The 20,152-nt window shown below is 50.2% G+C and overlaps 2 protein-coding genes across 2 annotated transcripts; one reads left to right on the forward strand and one right to left on the reverse strand.

Annotated features, from left to right (window-relative positions):
• Positions 1-6,407: 6,407 nt before the first annotated feature.
• Positions 6,408-19,397, forward strand: LOC146356657 (uncharacterized). Its single transcript, XM_084830241.1, has 4 exons — positions 6,408-6,439; positions 7,132-7,211; positions 8,642-8,732; positions 16,793-19,397. The coding sequence occupies exons 1-4, from the start codon at positions 6,408-6,410 to the stop codon at positions 17,013-17,015; spliced, it is 426 nt and encodes a 141-aa protein (XP_084686367.1). The 3' UTR covers positions 17,016-19,397.
• Positions 9,001-12,674, reverse strand: LOC146356658 (vomeronasal type-2 receptor 26-like). Its single transcript, XM_084841303.1, has 5 exons — positions 12,489-12,674; positions 11,412-11,575; positions 11,318-11,324; positions 11,104-11,230; positions 9,001-9,902 (listed from the first exon to the last, which is right to left on the reverse strand). Exons 1-5 carry the CDS (start codon positions 12,672-12,674, stop codon positions 9,001-9,003), a joined length of 1,386 nt encoding a protein of 461 aa, XP_084697429.1.
• Positions 19,398-20,152: the final 755 nt, after the last annotated feature.

Genomic DNA, 20,152 nt, shown 5'->3' on the forward strand with positions numbered 1-20,152 from the left:
GATAGGCTACGTTAATCGTCATGTAGCCTATCACAGGGGCGTTTTTTTTTTTAACTTTTTAGTTCGCGGCCGGGCGAGGCGAGGCGCCTCCTCCCCGGCCTGAATTTCGGCCGGGTGAGGCAGGAAGCCTCCCCTCCCCGGCCTGAACTTTGCAGGGGGAGCAGCAAAGCGCCTCCCCCCCACCGCGAAAAGCTTCGAGTACAGGTAAGTGACTTTCGTGCACCCCTAGCTCAAACCAGAAAACTATTATCTATTGACATAAAACGTGATGCAAGAAACCCCTTTGGATTTGCTGGAAAAAAATAAGTTTAATCCAAAATGATGGGGGAAAGTGCAGCTTGGCACAATAGCAAAAGTCTCCAGAAAAACCAAACACGTACACCTTGACATTCCACAGACAAAAGAAGGAGCTTGTGGGAGGGAGGGAGGGGGGAGGTGTCAAAGGACCAGCCAAGTGGGAAGGTACTAGAGGTAGCAAGATGGCCGACTCCAGTGGGGAAACAGAGGAAATGAGCCACTGCAGAGAGAGAGGACTTGCACCAATGATGGAGCAACAACCAGATGGGCCGAGCCCTCAGAAGTGTTGGTGAATAAAAATCCAGCCTCTCACCTCATTTTCTCATATTCTCAGCTTCTAAATCCAAGGCCATCATGCTGGAATTGAACTACTGATCATCATGTTCAACAGGGATATGTGTGATGGGAAAGGGAATACCTGCCATGGCTGCAGCCTTTGAATGTCCAGCCTGCCTCCACCCTCCACCACCCTCCTCTTGGATCTGGACGAAGCAGCAGCATCCAAGGCATGGGCCACAGCCTGGACGGTGTTGTAAATGATGTAGCTGTTTAGAGACAGGATTCTCTCCACGTCCTCTCGGGGCAGGGCCTCCAGTTCCTCAACCTCTGTGCATCTCGTCCAACCTTTCACAGACAATGTATGCTTCAAATAGGAACAATTAAATGCTTTCTCCCCAAATGGTTTGATAGTGGAGAAAAAGTGTGAAAAGCCATCATATTTGGTCCTTTCCTTGGTCTGGAGAGAGAAGGAAAATATACCGTGGATGTGTTGGAAAGACAAAGGTTCATACTTCACCGTCAAGGTGGCGTCCCACAAAACTGTTGTGATCCAGACTTTCCCTACAGTAGGTTTCATCAGCATTTCAACTTTGAACTGAAGCATTGATATTCCAATTAAGAAGTTTCTTGTCTGTGCACAATAAATTAAGACATTGACTTGTCTCCAATTGTGGGAAGAAGGATTCTGGAACTTCGCTTCTTTCGTATTCAGTCCTGAGATGGTTTGTGAGAGAGCAACACAAACTCCGTTCCTGTTGAGCTCAAGCGCCAAGGTCCTCATGCATCGCTCTCCGTTGTCGTTGTCTGGAGCAAGGAGGCCAACCCAGGTCCATCTGAAATGCAGCAGCAATTTGACAATCCCCGGGTACTGGGTTCCTTCTTCAGGGACCGTCCGGTAGAAAAAAGGCAACTGCGTTTTATCGCTCAGAACATGAGAATCAAAAGCCGAAGTGACCTGGGAAAGAAAGGAAGAGACTGGTGGTTTCTCTTGCTTGTTGCTTCACAAGCAAATTTCAATTTGTCATCAGATATTTCTCAAATTTGGCCAAGAAACACCTATTAAACTGGAAATGATCTGTCGCAGATATCATCTCAATGGAACACAGTCTTAATTTTACAACGAATGAAATGTTCAGGACTCATAATGATACAACTCTGGAAAACAAAGATGCTCTAAATTACAGAGCATCTCCTAAGGGAAGCAAGTTCTGAATGCTTTTTCCCACCTTCCCAGCACTTTTAAATGTGGCCAAGCAACAGAATCCTGAATAGGAGCAAGCTTGATTTTTAGGGGTGACCGACAGCTGGAAAGTAGCTCCCCCCCCCGTCACTGGTGTCTGAGTGTCCTGGCCCCCAGCCTTCTTTCTGAGCTAGGAGTGTGTGACTGAGTCCTAAACTACACATGATGTTAATGACTGATTTGCCCTAGAGTAAAGGATTTTTCTTCCACAAATAGCCAGCATGCCCCTCCAATACAGATTGGGATCCTGTTCTGGGAGTACGGGACTAAAACACTGTGTAACCCACTGTGGATCCAGACCATCTGTTCTCATGGGGGTGGGGAAAGCTGCTGTTGAGAGTCTCTGGAGAACTTTTGGATTTCTTTGGAGAGAACCTGAAGCAGAGAGAGGCTCAGCCTGCAAACAGCCCCTCCCAACCCCAACACACCTGTGGGATTTTGTAGATGTCCATGACGGTTGAAACCTGGGTGGAGATGTCAGGGCTGGCCCCCTCCAGAACAGCCAATGGGGGACTCCATCGTCCACAGTTGTAGTTGGGAACATTGGCCTGCCCAGGAGAGAGTAGGTCTAGCAAGGCATCCGAAGTCACTCTGGCACTGAAATAGTTGTCATGGATGTCGTAGCCCAGGGTGATGTTGGGTAAGAGCCTCGGATTCTGGTTGATCTCTTGAATGGCAAACAGGAAGGACAGGATCATCCAGTAAGATGTGTCTCCTTTCCTGGGGGGAGGGGGGAGTGTCACATAGTCATTGTGTTTGCAATGAAATGAAATTATTCAGTTGCTTCTTTGACTCCACGACCCTTTTGAGACAATATATATGTCTACATTACGTTCCTAGATCTTTTCTCATGGTAGTACTGATCCTGAGATGAACCAGAAGCACAACACCCAAACTCCATCCAGTATATGAAAGGGTGGAGTATATATGCCACCTTTGAATGGATATTTATTTGCACATCTGGTCCACTTTTGCTGAAGTATATGTATAATTGCAAGGAAGTGGTATTTTCAGATAGATAGAGATAGAGATAGAGATATTTTTCATAAGTATTTATTGATATAAATATATACAAATGTATGTATGTATATAATGTTTTTCTCTCTTTTTCTCCATCTCTTCTTTCCTTTTAATTTTTGTTGATGGATGTTTGTGATGTTGAAATTTCACAATAAAAATGAATCATTATCATCCTTCCTAGTTTGTTCAATAGTTGCAAGACATTTACTGGGCATACAAGGTAGAATTTTGGGGTGCTAAAAGCTGAGATACTGACCAGGTTCGCACAACATGCCAGGCTCACCAAGAGTTATGCACCAGTTGTTTAATCATAGAAGAACCCATGGTGGGTTTGCACGACAAGACAACACCCGATTGGGTGTTGTTATCTCAAACTGCAAATCGAGTGAAGTCACAGCAGCTCTCCCTCCTATGGGGAGGGGCCGTAGGTCAGTGTGGCAGAGCAAAGAATCCCGCCTGAAACCCTGGAGAACCACTGCCAGTCAGTGTCGACAATACTGGGATAGATGGGCCAAAGGTCTGACTCAGCATAAGGCAGCTTTCGATGTTCCCATGTATGTGTGTGTGTGTGTGTGTGTACATATATATATATATATAAAATGTCCCAAAGATCAGGCTTTGTACCAGAGGACTGGAAGATGGCCAAAGCAATGCCAGTTTTTAAACAGGGATCCAGGGAGAACCAAGGAAATGAAAGCTGGTTGGCTCAATGTCGGTTCTACAAATTCTATAAAGATAGAATTATCTACTTATCTCAGCCCAACCTACCCCACCGGGTTGTTGTTGTGAGGATAAAATGGAGAGGAGGAGGTTTATGTACACTGCTTTGGGTTCCTTAAGGAGGAAAAAAGGCAGGATATACATACATACATACATACATAAATGGGATCTCTCCCAACTGGGGTGTGGGGCATATAAAGGGCAAAAGCAGTTCAATGTAAGCGAGCGTGATGAGAGACACATTCAGACAGAGCATCCCAACTTCAACCATAACGTGATGGGGTCTGAGCTGGTGGTGCATACGTAACTCAGTGAAAATGTCAGTCTAGTGTGCCAGTGCTGTGGGAAAGACAAATTCCATGTCGGAGATCACTGGGAAAGGAATCTTAGCAGTTTAGACTTGTCAGGGATCTTGGATGCCACCGAGTTCAACCCCCTGCTCAATGCAGGATCTGCAGAGCAGGACACAAGAACAGCATCCCTGGAAGGTGGCCGTCCAGCCTCTGCTTAAAGACCTCTGGGGAGAGTCAGCCCTCCACTTCCTGAGGCTGCCGGTTCCACCGCTGAGCAGCTTGTTCCAGGAGAACGTTTCTCCTGAGGCCAACTTCCACAAGCTGGTGTCCCCCAGATGTTTTGGGCTTCAGCTCCCACCAGCCCCAGCCGGTACAGACAATGGTCAGGAATGCTGGGAGTTGTAGTCCAAACCTTCTGGAGAATGCCAGGATGGGAAGTTTCTCCTAATGTTCAGCCCCAATCTGCTTCCCTGCCATTTCCACCAGTTGATTCTGGTCCTGCCTTCAGGAGCAACAGAGACCAAACCTGCCCCATCTTCTGCCTGACAGCCTGTCAGATGTTTGAAGGCCGCTGTCAGGTCTCCCTTTAACCTTCTCTTCTCAGTGCTAAGTGCACACAGCTCTTCCAACCCTTTGTCAGGGGACTTGGTTTCCAGAATAACATCTACAACCATAGTAGGCAGTGTGTGTGTGGGGGTGCTCTGCCCCCTTGGCCACAGGCTGTGTGTGCTCACATTATCTAAAATTCTGCACCTCAGCAAGAGGGCAGAAAGACCGCCTGGTCTTGCAGTGTAATACACAGTTCAAAAGGAGCCTGGCCAGCGATCAGCTTCTGGAACGCTGGCCGTGCTCTGGTGAAACGGTCCTGAGTGCCCTGATCAAACTGTCCTTTCATCTGTTCCTGCGCTTTTAACAATGAACCACAGGCTGTGCCATGACTGGTGCCTCCATCTCGATGCAGCACCAAAGACACGGCAGAGCAGCAATTTACCGGGTGCCCGGGAATGGGGACAGGGGCTGGCGACGAGGGCTGGCAGGGGCTGAGAAATTAACACACGGAGCAGCGGTGACTCCATCACACGCATCGCGGTCCAGTGCGTAAAGGTCAGCCCACTGTGCGCGAATTGCCCCCTGGGCTGCCACAGTGCGTCCCGGCTGCCATGATACACACGCAGCCCCAGAGTGGGGCTTGCTGGTGCTTCTCGTGCTGTGCAAAACTGGCCCGGGGAACGACAACTTGCCAGGGGTGATGAGGGCTGTTTAACCGGCACGTCACCCTCCCAGCCAGGCTCCCGGACTGACAGCCCTCAGCCGGGGGCGGCAGATTCATCCAGGCAGCCGGCCCTCGCTACCGCCCTCAACCCACGATGGGCTGCTGTGCCTTCTGAACCAGGTCAGTGACTTACCAGTAAAGCCTGGTTGAGGGAGCCTTGTTGAAAGAGGACGGGAGAAACTTTGCTCCTGTTGCAGAGAGGAGTCCGCTAATGAGGAGGTCTCCTGGCCTGTAATGATTCGGAGGGGCTGATTCGTCCCTCTGCAAAGTCAAGGGGCATTTGGCCCCAAGCATCACGCAGGTGGCCTGGGGCAGCAGCAGCAGCAGCAACAGCAGAATCATCCTGGGCACGCCTGGCACAGCCACCGTCCTTGCGTCTGCTCCCCTTAACTAATAGAAGAACAATTGAAAGAAGCCAAAGCCCCCGCGCAGGACCGAGGCTTCGGGGGCTTTCCTATTGCAGACGGAGCCCAGCCAGCCAAGGCTCCCAGTCTGCAGGGGATGCTAGCAAGTCAGCTTCATGCCCACACAGCCCTCCTCACCTGCCTTAAGCCCCCTCCCAAGCTCTCTGTGGCACAAGGGGCATTTATGCACCAATCCTTCAGCACCCGGACGCAAGACGTCACCTCAAGTTGCTCTTGAATCAGATGTTTATGTCAGTGCATTCATGGCGACGTTTGGGAGGGGCGAAACCCCTTGAGCTTTGGCAGGAATAATAATGCTAACACATCACTGTGATTTTAATAATTATACGGGGAAAGAGGCATCACCTCTGCATCCTCCTGAACTCCTTATGCGGCTCCATATGCAGTTCTTTCTCTGAATGCAGGAGGAAAACATGTTTGCCAGAAATCTCCGATGTGGCTCCAGACAGTTTTTTAAACTTATTTTTTATTATGCATTTTCAACAAAAAGAAAAGAAAGAAAAGAAAAAGAAGTAACATGGCTACATATATAACAATATATCAGTTTAAATCCATACATATGAAGTGTGTGTGTGCGTGTGGTGTGATATATAAATGGCTTTTTAAGAACTATGCATAAACTTCAACAAAATTAGACCAAATATCCAAACAAGTATCCATTCACAGGTGGTATCTATGCACCACCCGGTTACACGTTGAAAGTGCTGAAAGGGTTTCAATCCACTGCATTATCGGAAGAGAGCGTTCATCCTTCCAGTGTTGTAATGTCAGTCTTTTAGCTGTCAGAGGGAAGGGCGTGGAGAATCCGTACCCTGACCATGCGCTAACTTCCAGGAAGCAGGGAGTTCATTGCAAGGAGCATGTGCATCAGCAAATATCAAGGAGTGTTTCAGTACGCAATGCATCCACAGCATGACCTCCTCCCCAGAAGGGGCGACTCCTGGGCACTGCCAGGACTTACGCTTGAGAGGAGCATTCGCTGTGTTGCGCCTCCAGCAATCAGCCGACTTGATTCCATCAGTTTCAGATGGACGTCCATTGACTGGACCGAGCCCTGGAGAGAGTAAGCAGCATCCTGGATCAGCCTGCAGCTGCTCAGGCTGCTTAGACTGCTGAGGTAACTGTGGCGGCATATATTTCAGTGGGGCAATGACATCTTCCCGTTCAGGATCCACTTTAGAAATTTTCCCGAGAGGTAGGGGTGTGCGAAACCCCACTTACCTGGCTCCACCGGGTTCCGTAGGTGGGGGGAAGCGCTCCATCCCTCCCCCCAGATTCCTGGCCGGCTGGCTCCGCTCCGCAGGGCAGCCCTGCAGGGACGCAAATGGTGGCTGTCGTAGCCGCCGTCATTTGCGTCCCTGTAGTGAGCCATGATAGGCTACGTAAATATTTACATAGCTTATCACAGCACGGGGAAAACCCCAGCGTGCGCAAATGGCGGTAGCCGCCGCCATTTGGGTAGGCTGGGTTCCCCCCCCGCCGTGATTGGCTACGTACATACTTATGTAGCCTATCACAGCCTCCGCAGGGACGCAAATGGTGTCCCTGCATTAGCCGTGATAGTTTACGTAAGTATTTACGAAGGCTATCACGGCTGAAGAAGGAGGAAGTGAAAGGCGGCCGCAGGACGGCCGCCATTCGCACAGCAGCGCGGGTGGGAGCAGGTAAGTGGTCCGTTTCGCGCACCTTTCGTGGAGTGGGGGCGGCAGGCACTTCATCTCCCCTCGAGACGAGTGTGTCCCTGGCCAAAGCGGAGTAGGGGAGACCCCCTTTTTACGCCTTGATGTCTACCTGACCTGTCTCCTCCCCCATCCCTCTTGTGCCCTCTGGGGACAACCAGGCACAACCTCCCCTCTGTCTTCTGCACTTCCTCGGTTTTGCACACTGGAGACCATAAAGAAATTTTGGACCTTGGAGAGCTTGTCCGCCCCCTCCCTACAAAGAGTCAAAAGCAAGTGGGGAGGGAGAGGGGCTTCCAGGAGGCCCCTTCCACTTCTGACTACCAGAGCCTAGCATTTTGGGTGTCAAGGCTTTTGGATCCATCCCAAAGGGGTCCCATCCCTGGATGATCTCGAGGGGAAGGCAGCCAGTGTGAGCAGCCTGAAAGTGGAAATGTGGGAGAGCTGACTCTGGGGGGACCATGGTCTGGTGACTCTTCTAGGGCTGGAATCTGGAGTCACACAGGACAGGAGTGATGACCTCGTGTCACACATACTGATCTGCTTTGAAAGCCAGACCTGGTTTCTAAGATTTATTTATTTATTTATTTATTTATTTATTTATTTCTTCCTTGATTGAGTGACTGATTGATTGAAATGTTTTTATATCACAGTTCAGCCCTGAAAATAGGCCAAAGGTGTTTGACAATGGTAAAACCTCAAAGCAGTTAAAAACTAGGGATGTACGAAAGTGACTTACCTTTCGCGGATTATGTTGATGGTGGGGGGGAGGCGTTCCGTCCCTCCCCCCGGAATCCTCGATGGCCGGCTGTGCTCCGCGGCAGCTCTGTGGAGGAACCGGCCAGGCCCAGCCCAGCCCAGAGCCATCCGCAGCCAGATTTCCGGCTGCGGAGGGCTCTGGGGAAGACAAAAAACAAAAACCGCGTATGCAAATTGCGGCGGCAACAGCTGCCACCATTTGCGTTCCTTATTTTTGGCCGTCTGAATCTACGTAAATATTTACGTAGACTATGACGGCGAAAATAAAGGCGAATGCAAATAGCGTAGTGGGCGCTATTTGCATCCCTTTTTGATTCACCATTTTAGCCTATGCAAATCTTTACGTAGGCTAAAACGGCGAATCAAAAAGGGATGCAAATAGCGCCCGCTATGCTATTTGCGTTCCCCTTTATTTTCGCCGTCATAGTCTACGTAAATATTTACGTACACTAAGATGGCCAAAAATAAGGAACACAAATGGCGGCGGCTGTAGCCGCCGCCATTTGCTTACACGGTTTTTTTTTAACCCATCCAGCCATGGTAGGCTATGTAAAGATTTACGTAGCCTACCATGTTGTGTGTGTGTTTTTTTTAAAGCCAGCCAGGATAGGCTAAGTAAATCTTTCTTTTGCCCTATTTCTTCTTTTTTTAACCAGACTGGAAATGGCGGCACTGGCAGCCGGTCGGAAGACCAGCCGCCGCCGCTGCCACCGCCGCAGGCGCTGCTGCCCGGAAGATCCGCCCCAGGTAAGTCTCATCCCGGGGGGGATCCATGGGGGAGCGGGGGGGATCCGTGATCCGTGGTGGAATTCTCTGCCATCCCTATTAAAAACAGAAAGCATGAAAAGCCAGAACAAAGCGGTTATAGAACAAAATACCTAGCAGCATTAAAATGGCAAAAAGGTTTTCTCTGGTACTTTTCCAAAGTTGGAATGAAGTCCCTTTTGCCAAGCGCAGAATGTAGCACAGAAAAATGGGAGAATATTGGCGTGTTGAGAAGCAATAAAAATCAAATTTATTCTGTTTTCATCATAAGATGCTCCTTGGTATTCAGATCTGGCCTGAGTACAATAATGTAGCACTTGGGGAGAAAGATGCAGCCCAGTAAGCCAGCGCTGGAGGCCAAGATGGAGAAAACCTGCACGGCCACCATGTATTTCCCCTTGGTGCTCAGGTAGGTGGGCACAAAGGAGACCCAAATGCTGCCAAAGACCAGCATGCTGAAGGTGATCAGCTTGGCTTCATTGAAGGCCCCGGGCAACTTCCTGGCTAGGAAAGCCACCATGAAGCAGATGGCAGCCAGGAGGCCCATGTAGCCAAGGGCAGAATAGAACATGGCGACAGACCCTTCGTTGCATTGCAGGATGATCTGTCCAGGCTGGGAGTACTTGTCAGAGTCAGGGAATGGGGGAGACATGACCAGCCAGATGGTGCAGATGACAACTTGGACACTGGAACAGGAAAGGACAATGGAGTGGGCCAAACTCTTCCCCAGCCATCCTCTCACCCTGTTCCCTGGCTTTGTGGCCAGGAAGGCCAGCACCACAGTGATCGTTTTGGCCAACAGAGAAGAGACTGCAACTGAGAAGATGGCGCTGAAGGCCATTTGTCGGAGGAGACAGGTTGCTTTCCTTGGCCGGCCAATGAACAAGAAGGAGGACAGGAAGGAAAGCAGGAGGGAGACGAGGAGAATGTAGGAGAGGTCCCGGTTGTTGGCTTTGACGACCGGAGTGTCCAGGTATTTTGTGAAGATTCCTAGTACAAAGCCTGTGATTAAGGACAAGAATAGGGCAAAGGAAGCCAGGATAATCCCCAAATGTTCTTCATAGGACAGGAAGGTTATAACCTTGGGGATGCATTGATTCCGATCCGTGTTGGGATGCTGATCATCTGGACACTTGGTGCAATGATCTGCGTCTGGAAGAAAACAAGAGAAACTTCTACCTTGTATTCTTAGCAATCTCTGTTTTTTGACATTACATCAAAGATATTTTTGTGGGGTCATGGGCAGCACACATTCATTTCACACTGGGCTTGGTCAGGCCTGCCAGGGCTCAACATTCTCCGATGTCAACAAGCCACATTTGAGGTCTCTTGCGTTTAAACATGACTTTAACCCAAGGATGAGGAACTCTGGCCCACGGGCCTAATGTGGCCCATGGAGGTTCTTGCTGAGTATATTTTGCTTGCCGTACATTGTCCCCATTGGATCGGCATGCAACATGCAAAGCACAAGGGACTCACCCAGGAGCCTTGTTGTAAGATCAGGGATAGGACAAGCCAGAGGATCCAGCAGTATTCCTCGAGAATGCCTTTTAGTCCTCAGAAAGTTGCCAAGGATCTCCTCCTTTGTTAGGGAAATTACAGGTCAACGACCCTCAGTGACTAGCATCCTGGTGACTGCCTTGCAAGGTGAGAGCCGTTTTCGGGAAAGGGCTTCCCTTTTCCCCCCATGCCCCCACAGCTTAGACACCGGATAGATTGCAGCTTCATTGAGACAGGGGAGGAGACACTGCGAACAGAACTTGGGTGGTCTGAGCATCTTACTATGCTGGCTATCTCTCTGGGGAGTTCTAATGTGGGAGAGGTTGACTACACCTCCCATCCTCCACATTCAGCACCGTTCAAGTTGTGCCTCCATCTGTGTTCAGCTAATGCTCAGCTGAAGTCATCCCATGAAGCTGAATGTTGGAGATTCAGGAGAGATAAAAGGAAGTGGTGCTACCAGTGGCCACCCCTTCGGGTGGCTTTAAAGGGGGGTAGACAAATTTATCGTGGATAAGGCTATCGGTGGCTACTAGTCCTGATGGCCATATACTATCTCCACCATCCCAGGCAGTCGGCCTCTGTACACCAGTTGCTGGGGAACTTTGTGGTAGGGGGAAGGGTGCTGTTGCACTCATGTCCGGCTTGTGGGCTTCCCGTGGGCAGCTGGCCATCCACTGTGTGGACAGAATGCTGGACCAAATGGACCCTTGGTCTGATCCAGCATGGCTCTTCTTACGTCTCCTAAACAGATCAATGCTTAGAAATACCTTAAGAAAACTTGCAGAGAACATGTCTGAGCAGATCTTTGCCCTCCTCCCCATGGGCTGCATTCTCCTCTGGCGTCACCCACCTTCCTGAGTGGAGATGGTCCCTTCTGCGCAGGGTGCACAGGCATAGCAGCAAAACGGCTTTCCTTCCTGAACCACCTTGAGGAATCCAGGGCGGCAGCTTTCCACACACCTGGAATGAGGCAGGGGCTAAGCAGAAAAACAAGGATCATCAAGGAAAACGTGGAAGGGCCAATTTAGCAATGGGAATGAGAGACAGAGGTGAAAGGACCCAACAGGGCGTCTAGGATTCCACACGAAGCCGGCAGCTAAGGCTGCCCCAGGAGTCTTCCTCTCCTCACTTGCAGACCTTCTCCAGCCCCTGCCTCACGTGCTGTCATCTTCCTCCTGGCTGAGGCCTTCCTCAGGCTCCCCACCTCTCCAGAGGACGCCTCCCGAGGGCTCCTCCCAGGCAAACCCTCCGGTCAGACTCCCCCGACAGACTCTCCTCAGCTCCTTGTATTCGTTCAAGCCAGAACCCTCCATCCCACAGGCCTGGAGTAGCCAACATTCCAAGTGGTCACAGTTACCTGCAACTTGCCAGCACAACTCATGAAAGCCACACTTTTTTTCTTTTACGGTTAGCCCATTCGGACCGGTTGAAATAAAACATAACAGCAGAACTTTCCCCTCAGCCGTACCCCTCTTTCTTCACAGTGCCACAGAGCAGACTGGTGGTGCCATGCAAACGGACGCTTCCTTTAAGCGCCAAGCCACCCGCAGCCTGTGTTTGAAGGCCATCCTTCTGGCGCCCAGCTGAGGAGCAGGGCTGGGAGAAGGCTCCCCTCGCTCTGCGACCTGGAAGAACTGCTGCTGCTCAGCCCTGCCAGGAAGGCCAAGGCTCCCCCCCAGAGCAGCCTCCCCCAGCCTGCTTCCCTCCAGATGTCTTGGGAAGCAATCCAATGTCCTGCCAGTCGGGAGGAATGGAAGTTGCAGTCAGGACCAAGGTCAAGGGTAGGCACGACTGGCTGCCTGCCGAGGGTCCACATCCCAGCAGGGGCCCCTGACAACCCCCCCGCCGGATCTGCTCCTCCTCTGCGCCATTGCAGCCTGCCTGGTCAGCTCTTGTCCTGGCCAGACAACGGTGGTGGTGAGGAGGAGGAGCAGGAGATGCTTTCTCGGTCCCTGCCTCTCTGCCCGTCAAGCCAGTCGATGGTAGCCATGACGAGGAAGAGGAGGAGGAAGCAGAGCAGCTGTTGACAACGGCAGGAGAAGGTGGACTCGAGGAGGGAGGAGGCCCATGGAGGAAGGGCCCCCCTCTTGCCCAAGGGCCCCAAAACCATGGAGCTGGCTCCAAAGTATCTGGGGGCGCCAGGTTAGAGAAGGCTGAGCTGGAACCTGGCACATTTATTAGAGGTTAGGAGAGGGCAAAGAAATGCAGGGAAATGAAAGGAATTCTCTTCCTCACCTTGTTGAGCCATTTGGGCCACACAATGGCGTCCTGGTCGATGGTGAACTTGAGGCCTGGGGATCCCCGTCTTTCTAGGCTCCCGAACTTCAGGCTGACGACAGACTTATTGGGAAGCACCACCCAGTTCACAATGTCAAAGTTGGCTGCCAGGTCTCCGTTCTCGTCCCAATACGCTCCATCCATAGAACTATTGCGAAACTGGGCACTTCTCAGGAAAGGGTGCAGCTAGAAGGGCAGAGGAAATGCCAAGACTGAGGAAACAAGAAACCACACTCGATTTCTCAGGTCTGCCCATTTCACACTCAAATCTCCCACGGCTCAGGGCAAGTTCCCTACTCAAGTGGCTGGGAGTGACTCTGGACATTCGCAAGGGACTTTGTTTCGTCCCTGACTGTCCTTTGTCTGCTTAGGCAGTTTGGGGAGCTGAATCCTCCTCGCACTCTACAAGAGTAATCCGAGGTCCTCTGCCGAGTGCCTCCTTTGAGGGAAGTTTGGAGGATGGCAGCAAGGGAGAGGGCCTTTTTGGAGGCGGCCCTCTATTGTGGATGGCTCTTCCCAGTGCGGTTCACCCAGCATCCACATTCTCATCCTTTTGCGCCAGGCAAAGACTTCCCTCTCCTCCTAGGCATTTGACAGTATCCGATAAGTGTTTAACCTGTCAAGGGATTTCTATTCTTGCCTTTTTTAAAAAAAAATGTTATGTCAAAATATTTTATATTATGCTTTACATTTGTATTCTTAAGGTTTTCCACTTTTGTAAACCACCCAGAGAGCTTTGGCTATTAGGCAGCATAGACATTTCAGAAATAATAATAAAATAATAAATAATTCAACTGGAATCAATACTATAGTTATTATTATCACTGTTAATATAATATGTTTAGCATGTGTTTGGGAGAGAATCCAACGTTCTTGCCTCAAGCACCAAATTGTCCAAGTAAATTTTTGAAAAACGTGCTCAAACCAGAAAACTATTATCTATTGACATAAAACGTGATGCAAGAAACCCCTTTGGATTTGCTGGAAAAAGGTAAGTTTAAAACAAAATGATGGGGGAAAGTACACTTGGCACAATAGCAAAAGTCTCCAGAAAAACCAAAAACGTACACTTTGACATTCCCACAGACAAAAGAAGGAGCTTGGGGGAGGGAGGGAGGGGGGAGGTGTCAAAGGACCAGCCAAGTGGGAAGGTACTAGAGGTAGCAAGATGGCCAACTCCAGTGGGGAAACAGAGGAAATTTATTTATTTTATTTATTTATTAAATTTATTAATCGCCCATCTGACTGGTCACCCAGCCACTCTGGGTGATGTACAACCCACCATAAAACAATTTAAAACAATAAAATTTTACCATTAACATTTTTTTTAAAATACCCTAACCCACCCCAAATGCCTGCCTGAACAACCACGTTTTTAATGCACGACGGAAGCTCATTAAAGAGGGGGCATGATGGATTTCCCTAGGGAGGGAGTTCCACAGAGTGGGGGCCACCACAGAAAAGGCCCTCTCCCTCGTCCCCACCAGTCTAGCTGTCCTGGCTGATGGGACAGAGAGAAGGCCATCCGAGGCTGATCTTGTTAGGCGGCCTGTCTGGTGTTGCTGGAGGCGCTCCTTAAGATAGGCTGGCCTGAAACCATATAGGGTTTTAAAGGTCAAAACCAACACCTTGAATTTGGCCCGGAAAACAACTGGTAACCAGTGCAACTCCTTCAGCACTGGAGTGATGTGATCTTGCCGGGGGCTGCCTTTAATCAGGCAAGCTGCCGCGTTCTGTACCAGCTGCAGCTTCCGAACCGTCTTCAAGGGTAACCCCACGTAGAGCGCATTACAGTAGTCTAAATGAGAGGAGACCAGGGCATTTACTACCGATCGGAGCAGATGGTCGGGAAGGAAGGGGCGCAGCCGCCATTTCAGATGGAGTTGATACAGCACTGTCCGGCTCACAGCTGACACCTGAGCCTCCATGGACAGCTGGGAGTCCAAAATGACCCCCAGGCTGCGGACCTGGTCTTTCAAGGGTAGCCGTACCCCATTCAACACCAGGTCAACATCCCCCAGCCTCCTCTTGTCTCCCACCAAAAGTACCTCGGTCTTGTCAGGGTTGAGCTTCAGCTTATTCCTCCCCATCCAGCCACTCACCGTCTCCAGACATTTGGACAGGGATTCTATGGCCAACCTTGGTGAAGATTTGAATGAGAGGTAGAGCTGCGTGTCATCCGCATATTGATGACACTGCACCCCAAACCTCCTGATGATAGCCCCCAGTGGCTTCACATAGATGTTAAATAGCATCGGGGAGAGGATGGAACCCTGTGGCACCCCACAAGTAAGTGGCCACGGGTCCGAAACCTCCTCTCCCAGTGCTACCCTCTGGTACCTGCCGGAGAGGAAGGACCGGAACCACCGCAATACAGTGTCTCCAATGCCCAACCCCTCCAGGCGGTCCAGGAGGATACCGTGGTCAACAGTATCAAAAGCCGCTGAGAGGTCGAGGAGAACAAGGAAGGAGCATTCACCCCTATCCAGAGCCCTCCTCATATCATCCACCAAGGCGACCAAGGCCGTTTCTGTCCCATGCCCAGGCCTGAAGCCTGACTGAAATGGGTCTAGATAATCAGTTTCTTCCAAGTGTGCCTTCAACTGCACCGCCACCACCCGCTCAATCACCTTGCCCAAAAATGGCAGATTTGAGACTGGGCGAAAGTTGTTCAGAACTTGAGGATCCAAGAAGGGCTTCTTTAAGAGCGGTCTTATCACTGCCTCCTTGAGGGCTGATGGCATCACTCCCTCCTCAAGGGAGGCGTTCACCACCGCCCTGATCCCCTTACCCAGTCTCTCTCTGCAGCTCATAATGAGCCAGGATGGGCAAGGATCAAGTAAGCAGGTGGTCGGCCTTACAGATGAAAGCACCTTGTCCACTTCATCAGGAGGAAGAAGCTGGAACCGATCCCACAAAACCGGTTTGCCACAGGCCGCCTCTTGCTCACTAACTGTATCCACAGTGTGCAGAGTAACACACCTAATCTGATCAATTTTATCTGCAAAGTGCCTTGCCAAAGCCTCACAGGAGGCCTTAGAATGCTCCAGTGGTTCCGGAGCCACAGGACTGACCAGGCTCCGGACCACTTGGAACAGCCTCCTGGGGCAGCACTCTGCAGACGCGATGGAGGCAGCATAATATTCCTTTTTTGCTGCCTTCACCGCCACGCGATAAGCTGAAGATACATCTCTAGCCCGTGTCTGATCGTCTTTGGAGCGAGACTTCCGCCACCAGCGCTCTAGCCGTCTCACCTCCTGTTTCAGAGCTCGTAACCGCGGATTGAACCATGGTGCAGTCCGAGCCCTGTTCAGGGGGAGAGGGCATTTCGAAGCCACCCGATCTAATGCCCCAGTGATTGCAGCATTCCAGCCACTCACCAGGGTCTCGACCGAGTGGCCATTGGCATGCCCCAGAGAATCCCCAAGCGCGTTCAGGAATCCATTTGGATCCATAAGACGCCTGGGGCGGACCATTTTAATGGGTCCTCCACCCCTGCGGAGGGGTTGTGGAACCGAGAAGTCCAACGTCACCAGATAGTGATCTGACCATGACAAGGGGGTGGTGGATATACCCCTGACTTCCAGATCACTCCCCGCTTCTCCAGAAACAAACACAAGGTCTAGTGCATGACCGGCTACATGGGTGGGCCCAGTTAGAATATGGTGCAGCTCCCAGGAGGCCATGGTCTCCATGAAGTCCCGAGGTGCTCCTGTGAGGATGGCCTCCGAATGTACGTTGAAGTCCCCCAACACCAGTAAGTTAGGGGACTGTACACGCACATCAGAGACCACCTCAAGCACCTCGGCCAGGGAGTCAGTCGTGCAGCGGGGTGGACGGTAGACGAGCAGAATCCCCAGACTGCCCTTCGGGCCCAACCTCCAGTACATGCACTCAGCACCCTTGGTCTCCTGGAGAGGGGGTCTGGTGAAGACCAAGGACTCTCGGTAGATAACAGCCACTCCCCCTCCCTGATCCCCAGCCCTCGGCTGCTGTGCATACGAAAATCCAGCTGGACACATGGCTGCAAGGGTTGGAGCAGCAGCCTCGGCCAGCCAGGTCTCCGTAATACATGCCAGGTCTGCACCCTCATCCAGGATCATGTCATGGATGAGGGAGGTTTTCTGGGTAACAGACCTGGCATTGCAGAGCAGCAAACGAAGGCCAGAAGATGGGGTCACGCCTCCCCCAGCCATCCTTTGGCTCTGGACAGGCCCGGAGCAGGGGACAGATACTACACATCTCTCCCTTGTTCCCCTTAGCTGGCATGGCCTGCCCCTAGCGCTCCGCCAGCGCCTGCCGCCCAGCCTCATGAGCCACTGCATGAGAAATGAGCCACTGCAGAGAAAGAGGACTTGCACCAACGATGGACCGACAACTAGATGGGCCGAGCCCTCAGAAGCGTTGCTGAATAAATATCTGGCCTCCCACCTCATTTTCTCATATTCTCAGCTTCTAAATCCAAGGCCATCATGCTGGAACTGAACTATTGATCATCTTGTTCAACAGGGATTTGTGTGATGCGAAAGGGAATACCTGCCATGGCTGCAGCCTATGAGCGTCCAGCCTGCCTCCCCCCTCCACCACCCTCCTCTTGGATCTGGACGAAGAAGCAGTATCCAAGGCATGGGCCACAGCCTGGATGGTGTTGTACATGATGTAGCTGTCTGCAGACAGGATTCTCTCCACATCCTCTCGGGGCAGGGCCTCCAGTTCCTCAACCTCTCTACATCTCATCCAACCTTTCACAGACAATGTATGCTTCAAATAGGAACAATTAAATGCTTTCTTCCCAAATGGCTTGATAGTGAAGAAAAAGTGTGAAAAGCCATCATATTTGGTCCTTTCCTTGGTCTGGAGAGAGAAGGAAAATATACCGTGGATGTGTTGGAAAGACAAAGGTTCATACATCACCTCCAAGGTGGCGTCCCACAAAACTGTTGTGATCCAGACTTTCCCTACAGTAGGTTTCATCAGCATTTCAACTTTGAATTGAAGCATTGATATTCCAATTAAGAAGTTTCTTGTCTGTGCACAATACATTAAGACATTGACTTGTCTCCAATTGTGGGATGAAGGTTCATGGAACTTTGCTTCTTTCGTATTCAGTCCTGAGATGGTTTGTGAGAGAGCAACACAAACATCATTCCCGTTGAGCTCAAGCGCCAAGGTCCTCATGCATTGCTCTCCGTTGTCGCTGTCTGGAGCAACGAGACCAACCCAGGACCATCTGAAATGCAGCAGCAGTTTGACAATCCCCAGGTACTGAGTTCTTTCTTTGGGGACCGTCCGGTAGAAAAAAGGCAACTGCGTTTTATCGCTCAGAACATGAGAATCAAAATCCGAAATGACCTGGAAAAGAAAGGAAGAGACTGGTAGTTTCTCTTGCTTCACAAGCAAATTTCAATTTGTGATCAGATATTTCTCAAATTTGGCCAAGTAACACCTATTAAACTGGAAATGATCTGTCGCAGATATCATCTCAATGGAACACAGTCTTAATTTTACAACGAATGAAATGTTCAGGATTCATAATGATCATAAAACTCTGGAAAACAAAGATGCTCTATATTACAGAGCATCTCCAAAGGGAAGCAAGTTCTGAATGCTTTGTCCCACCTTCCCAGCACTATTAAATGTGGCCAAGCAACAGAATCCCGAATAGGAGCAAGTTTGATTCTTAGGGGTGACCGACAGCTGGAAAGTAGCTCCCCCCCCCCGTCACTGGTATCTGAGTGTCCAGGCCCCCAGCCTTCTTTCTGAGCTAGAAGCATGTGACTGAGTCCTAAACTACACATGATGTTAATGACCCGATTTGCCCTTGAGTATAGGATTTTTCTTCCACAAATAGCCAGCATGCCCCTCCAATACAGATTGGGATCCTGGTCTGGGAGTTGGGGACTAAAACACTTTGTAACCCACTGTGGATCCAGACCACCTGTTCTCATGAGGGTGGGGAAAGCTGCCATTGAGAGTCTCTGGAGAACTTTGGATTTCTTTGGAAAGAACCTGAAGCAGAGAGAGGCTCTGCTTGCAAACACCCCCTCCCAACCCCAACACACCTGTGGGATTTTGTAGATGTCCATGACGGTTGAAACCTGGGTGGAGATGTCAGGGCTGCCACCTTCCAGAACAGCCAATGGGTGACTCCATCGTCCACAGCTGTAGTTGGGAACGTTGGCCTGCCCAGGAGAGAGCAGGTCTAGCAAGGCATCCGAAGTCACTCTGGCACTGAAATAGTTGTCATGGATGTCGTAGCCCAGGGTGATGTTGGGTAAGAGATTCGGATTCTGGTTGATTTCCCGAATGGCAAACAGGAAGGACAGGATCATCCAGTAAGCTGTGTCTCCTTTACTGGGAGGAGTAAAGGGGAGTGTCACATTGTCATCGTGTTTGCAATGAAATAAAATTATTCCATTGTTGCTCCTTTGACTCCACGACCCTTTTGAGGCAATATTTACGACTGCATTATGTTCCTAGATCTTTTCTCATGGTAGCACCGATCCTGAGATGAACCAGAAGCACAACACTCAATCTCCACCCAGTATATGAAAGGGTGGCGTATATATGCCACCTTTGAATGGATATTTATTTGGACATGTGGTCCACTTTTGCTGACGCATAAGTAGAATTGCAAGGAAGTGGTATTTTCATGTAGATAGATAGATAGATAGATAGATAGATAGATGACTGACAGACAGACGGACAGAGATAGAGATATTTTTCATAAGTATTCATTGATATAGATATATACAAATGTCTATATGTGATAATGTTTTTCTCTCTTTTTCTCCATCTCTTCTTTCCTTTTAATTTTTCTTGATGGATGTTTCTGATGTTGAAATTTCACAATAAAAATGAATCATCATCATCATCAACCTTCATAGTTTGTTCAGTAGTTGCAAGACACTTACTGGGCATTCAACGTAGAATTATGGGGCACTTAAACCTGAGATTAAACTTAAACCTGAGATACTGACCCGGTTCACACAACATGCCAGGCTCACCAAGAATTATGCACCAGTTGTTTAATTGCAAATCAAGTGAAGTCAGAGCAGCTCTCCCTCCTATGGGGAGGGGCCGTAGGTCAGTGTGGCAGAGCCCATGCATTTCATGTAGAAGGTCCCAGGTTCGATCCCTGGCTTCTCCAGGGAGGGCGAGGAAACAAATCCTGCTGGAAACCCTGGAGAGCCGCTGCCAGTCAGTGTCGACAATACTGGGATAGATGGGCCAACGATCTGACTCAGCATAAGGCAGCTTCCTATGCTCCCATGTTCCCTCTCTCTCACAAACATACAAAGCACAGTTGGAAATTCAGATTCTGAATTCCAGATTCTGGTCCTGCCTTCAGGAGAAACACAGACCAAGCCTGCCCCATCTCCTGCCTGACAGCCTGTCAGATATTTGAAGACCACTCTCAGGTCTCCCTTTAACATTCTGTTCTCAGTGCTAAACGTGCCCAGCTCTTTCAACCCTTCGTCAGAGGACTTGGTTTCCAGAATAACATCTACAATTTTAGTAGGCAGTGGAGGGGGGGTGTCTGCCCCCTTGGCCACAGTCTGTGTGTGCTCATTGTTGTTCAGTCGTTAAGTCGTGTCCGACTTTTCATGACCCCATGGACC

This window comes from Heloderma suspectum, chromosome 2 (assembly GCF_057233095.1).
Source record: "Heloderma suspectum isolate Gila_16-S chromosome 2, 16-S_ref, whole genome shotgun sequence".
In the NCBI taxonomy this organism is placed as follows: domain Eukaryota; kingdom Metazoa; phylum Chordata; class Lepidosauria; order Squamata; family Helodermatidae; genus Heloderma; species Heloderma suspectum.

Coding starts and splice junctions, on each gene's coding strand:
- LOC146356657 (XM_084830241.1), top strand. CDS start 6,408: ATGTGCATCAGCAAATATCAAGGAGTGTTTCA. Junction 6,440..7,131: donor AAATATCAAGGAGTGTTTCA/GTACGCAATGCA, acceptor GTATTTACGAAG/GCTATCACGGCTGAAGAAGG. Junction 8,733..16,792: donor GCCCGGAAGATCCGCCCCAG/GTAAGTCTCATC, acceptor TGTTCCCCTTAG/CTGGCATGGCCTGCCCCTAG.
- LOC146356658 (XM_084841303.1), bottom strand. CDS start 12,674: ATGGATGGAGCGTATTGGGACGAGAACGGAGACCTGGCAGCCAACTTT. Junction 11,576..12,488: donor GGCCCAAATGGCTCAACAAG/GTGAGGAAGAGA, acceptor TGGCTACTCCAG/GCCTGTGGGATGGAGGGTTC. Junction 9,903..11,103: donor GACCATCTCCACTCAGGAAG/GTGGGTGACGCC, acceptor GTTTTCTTCCAG/ACGCAGATCATTGCACCAAG.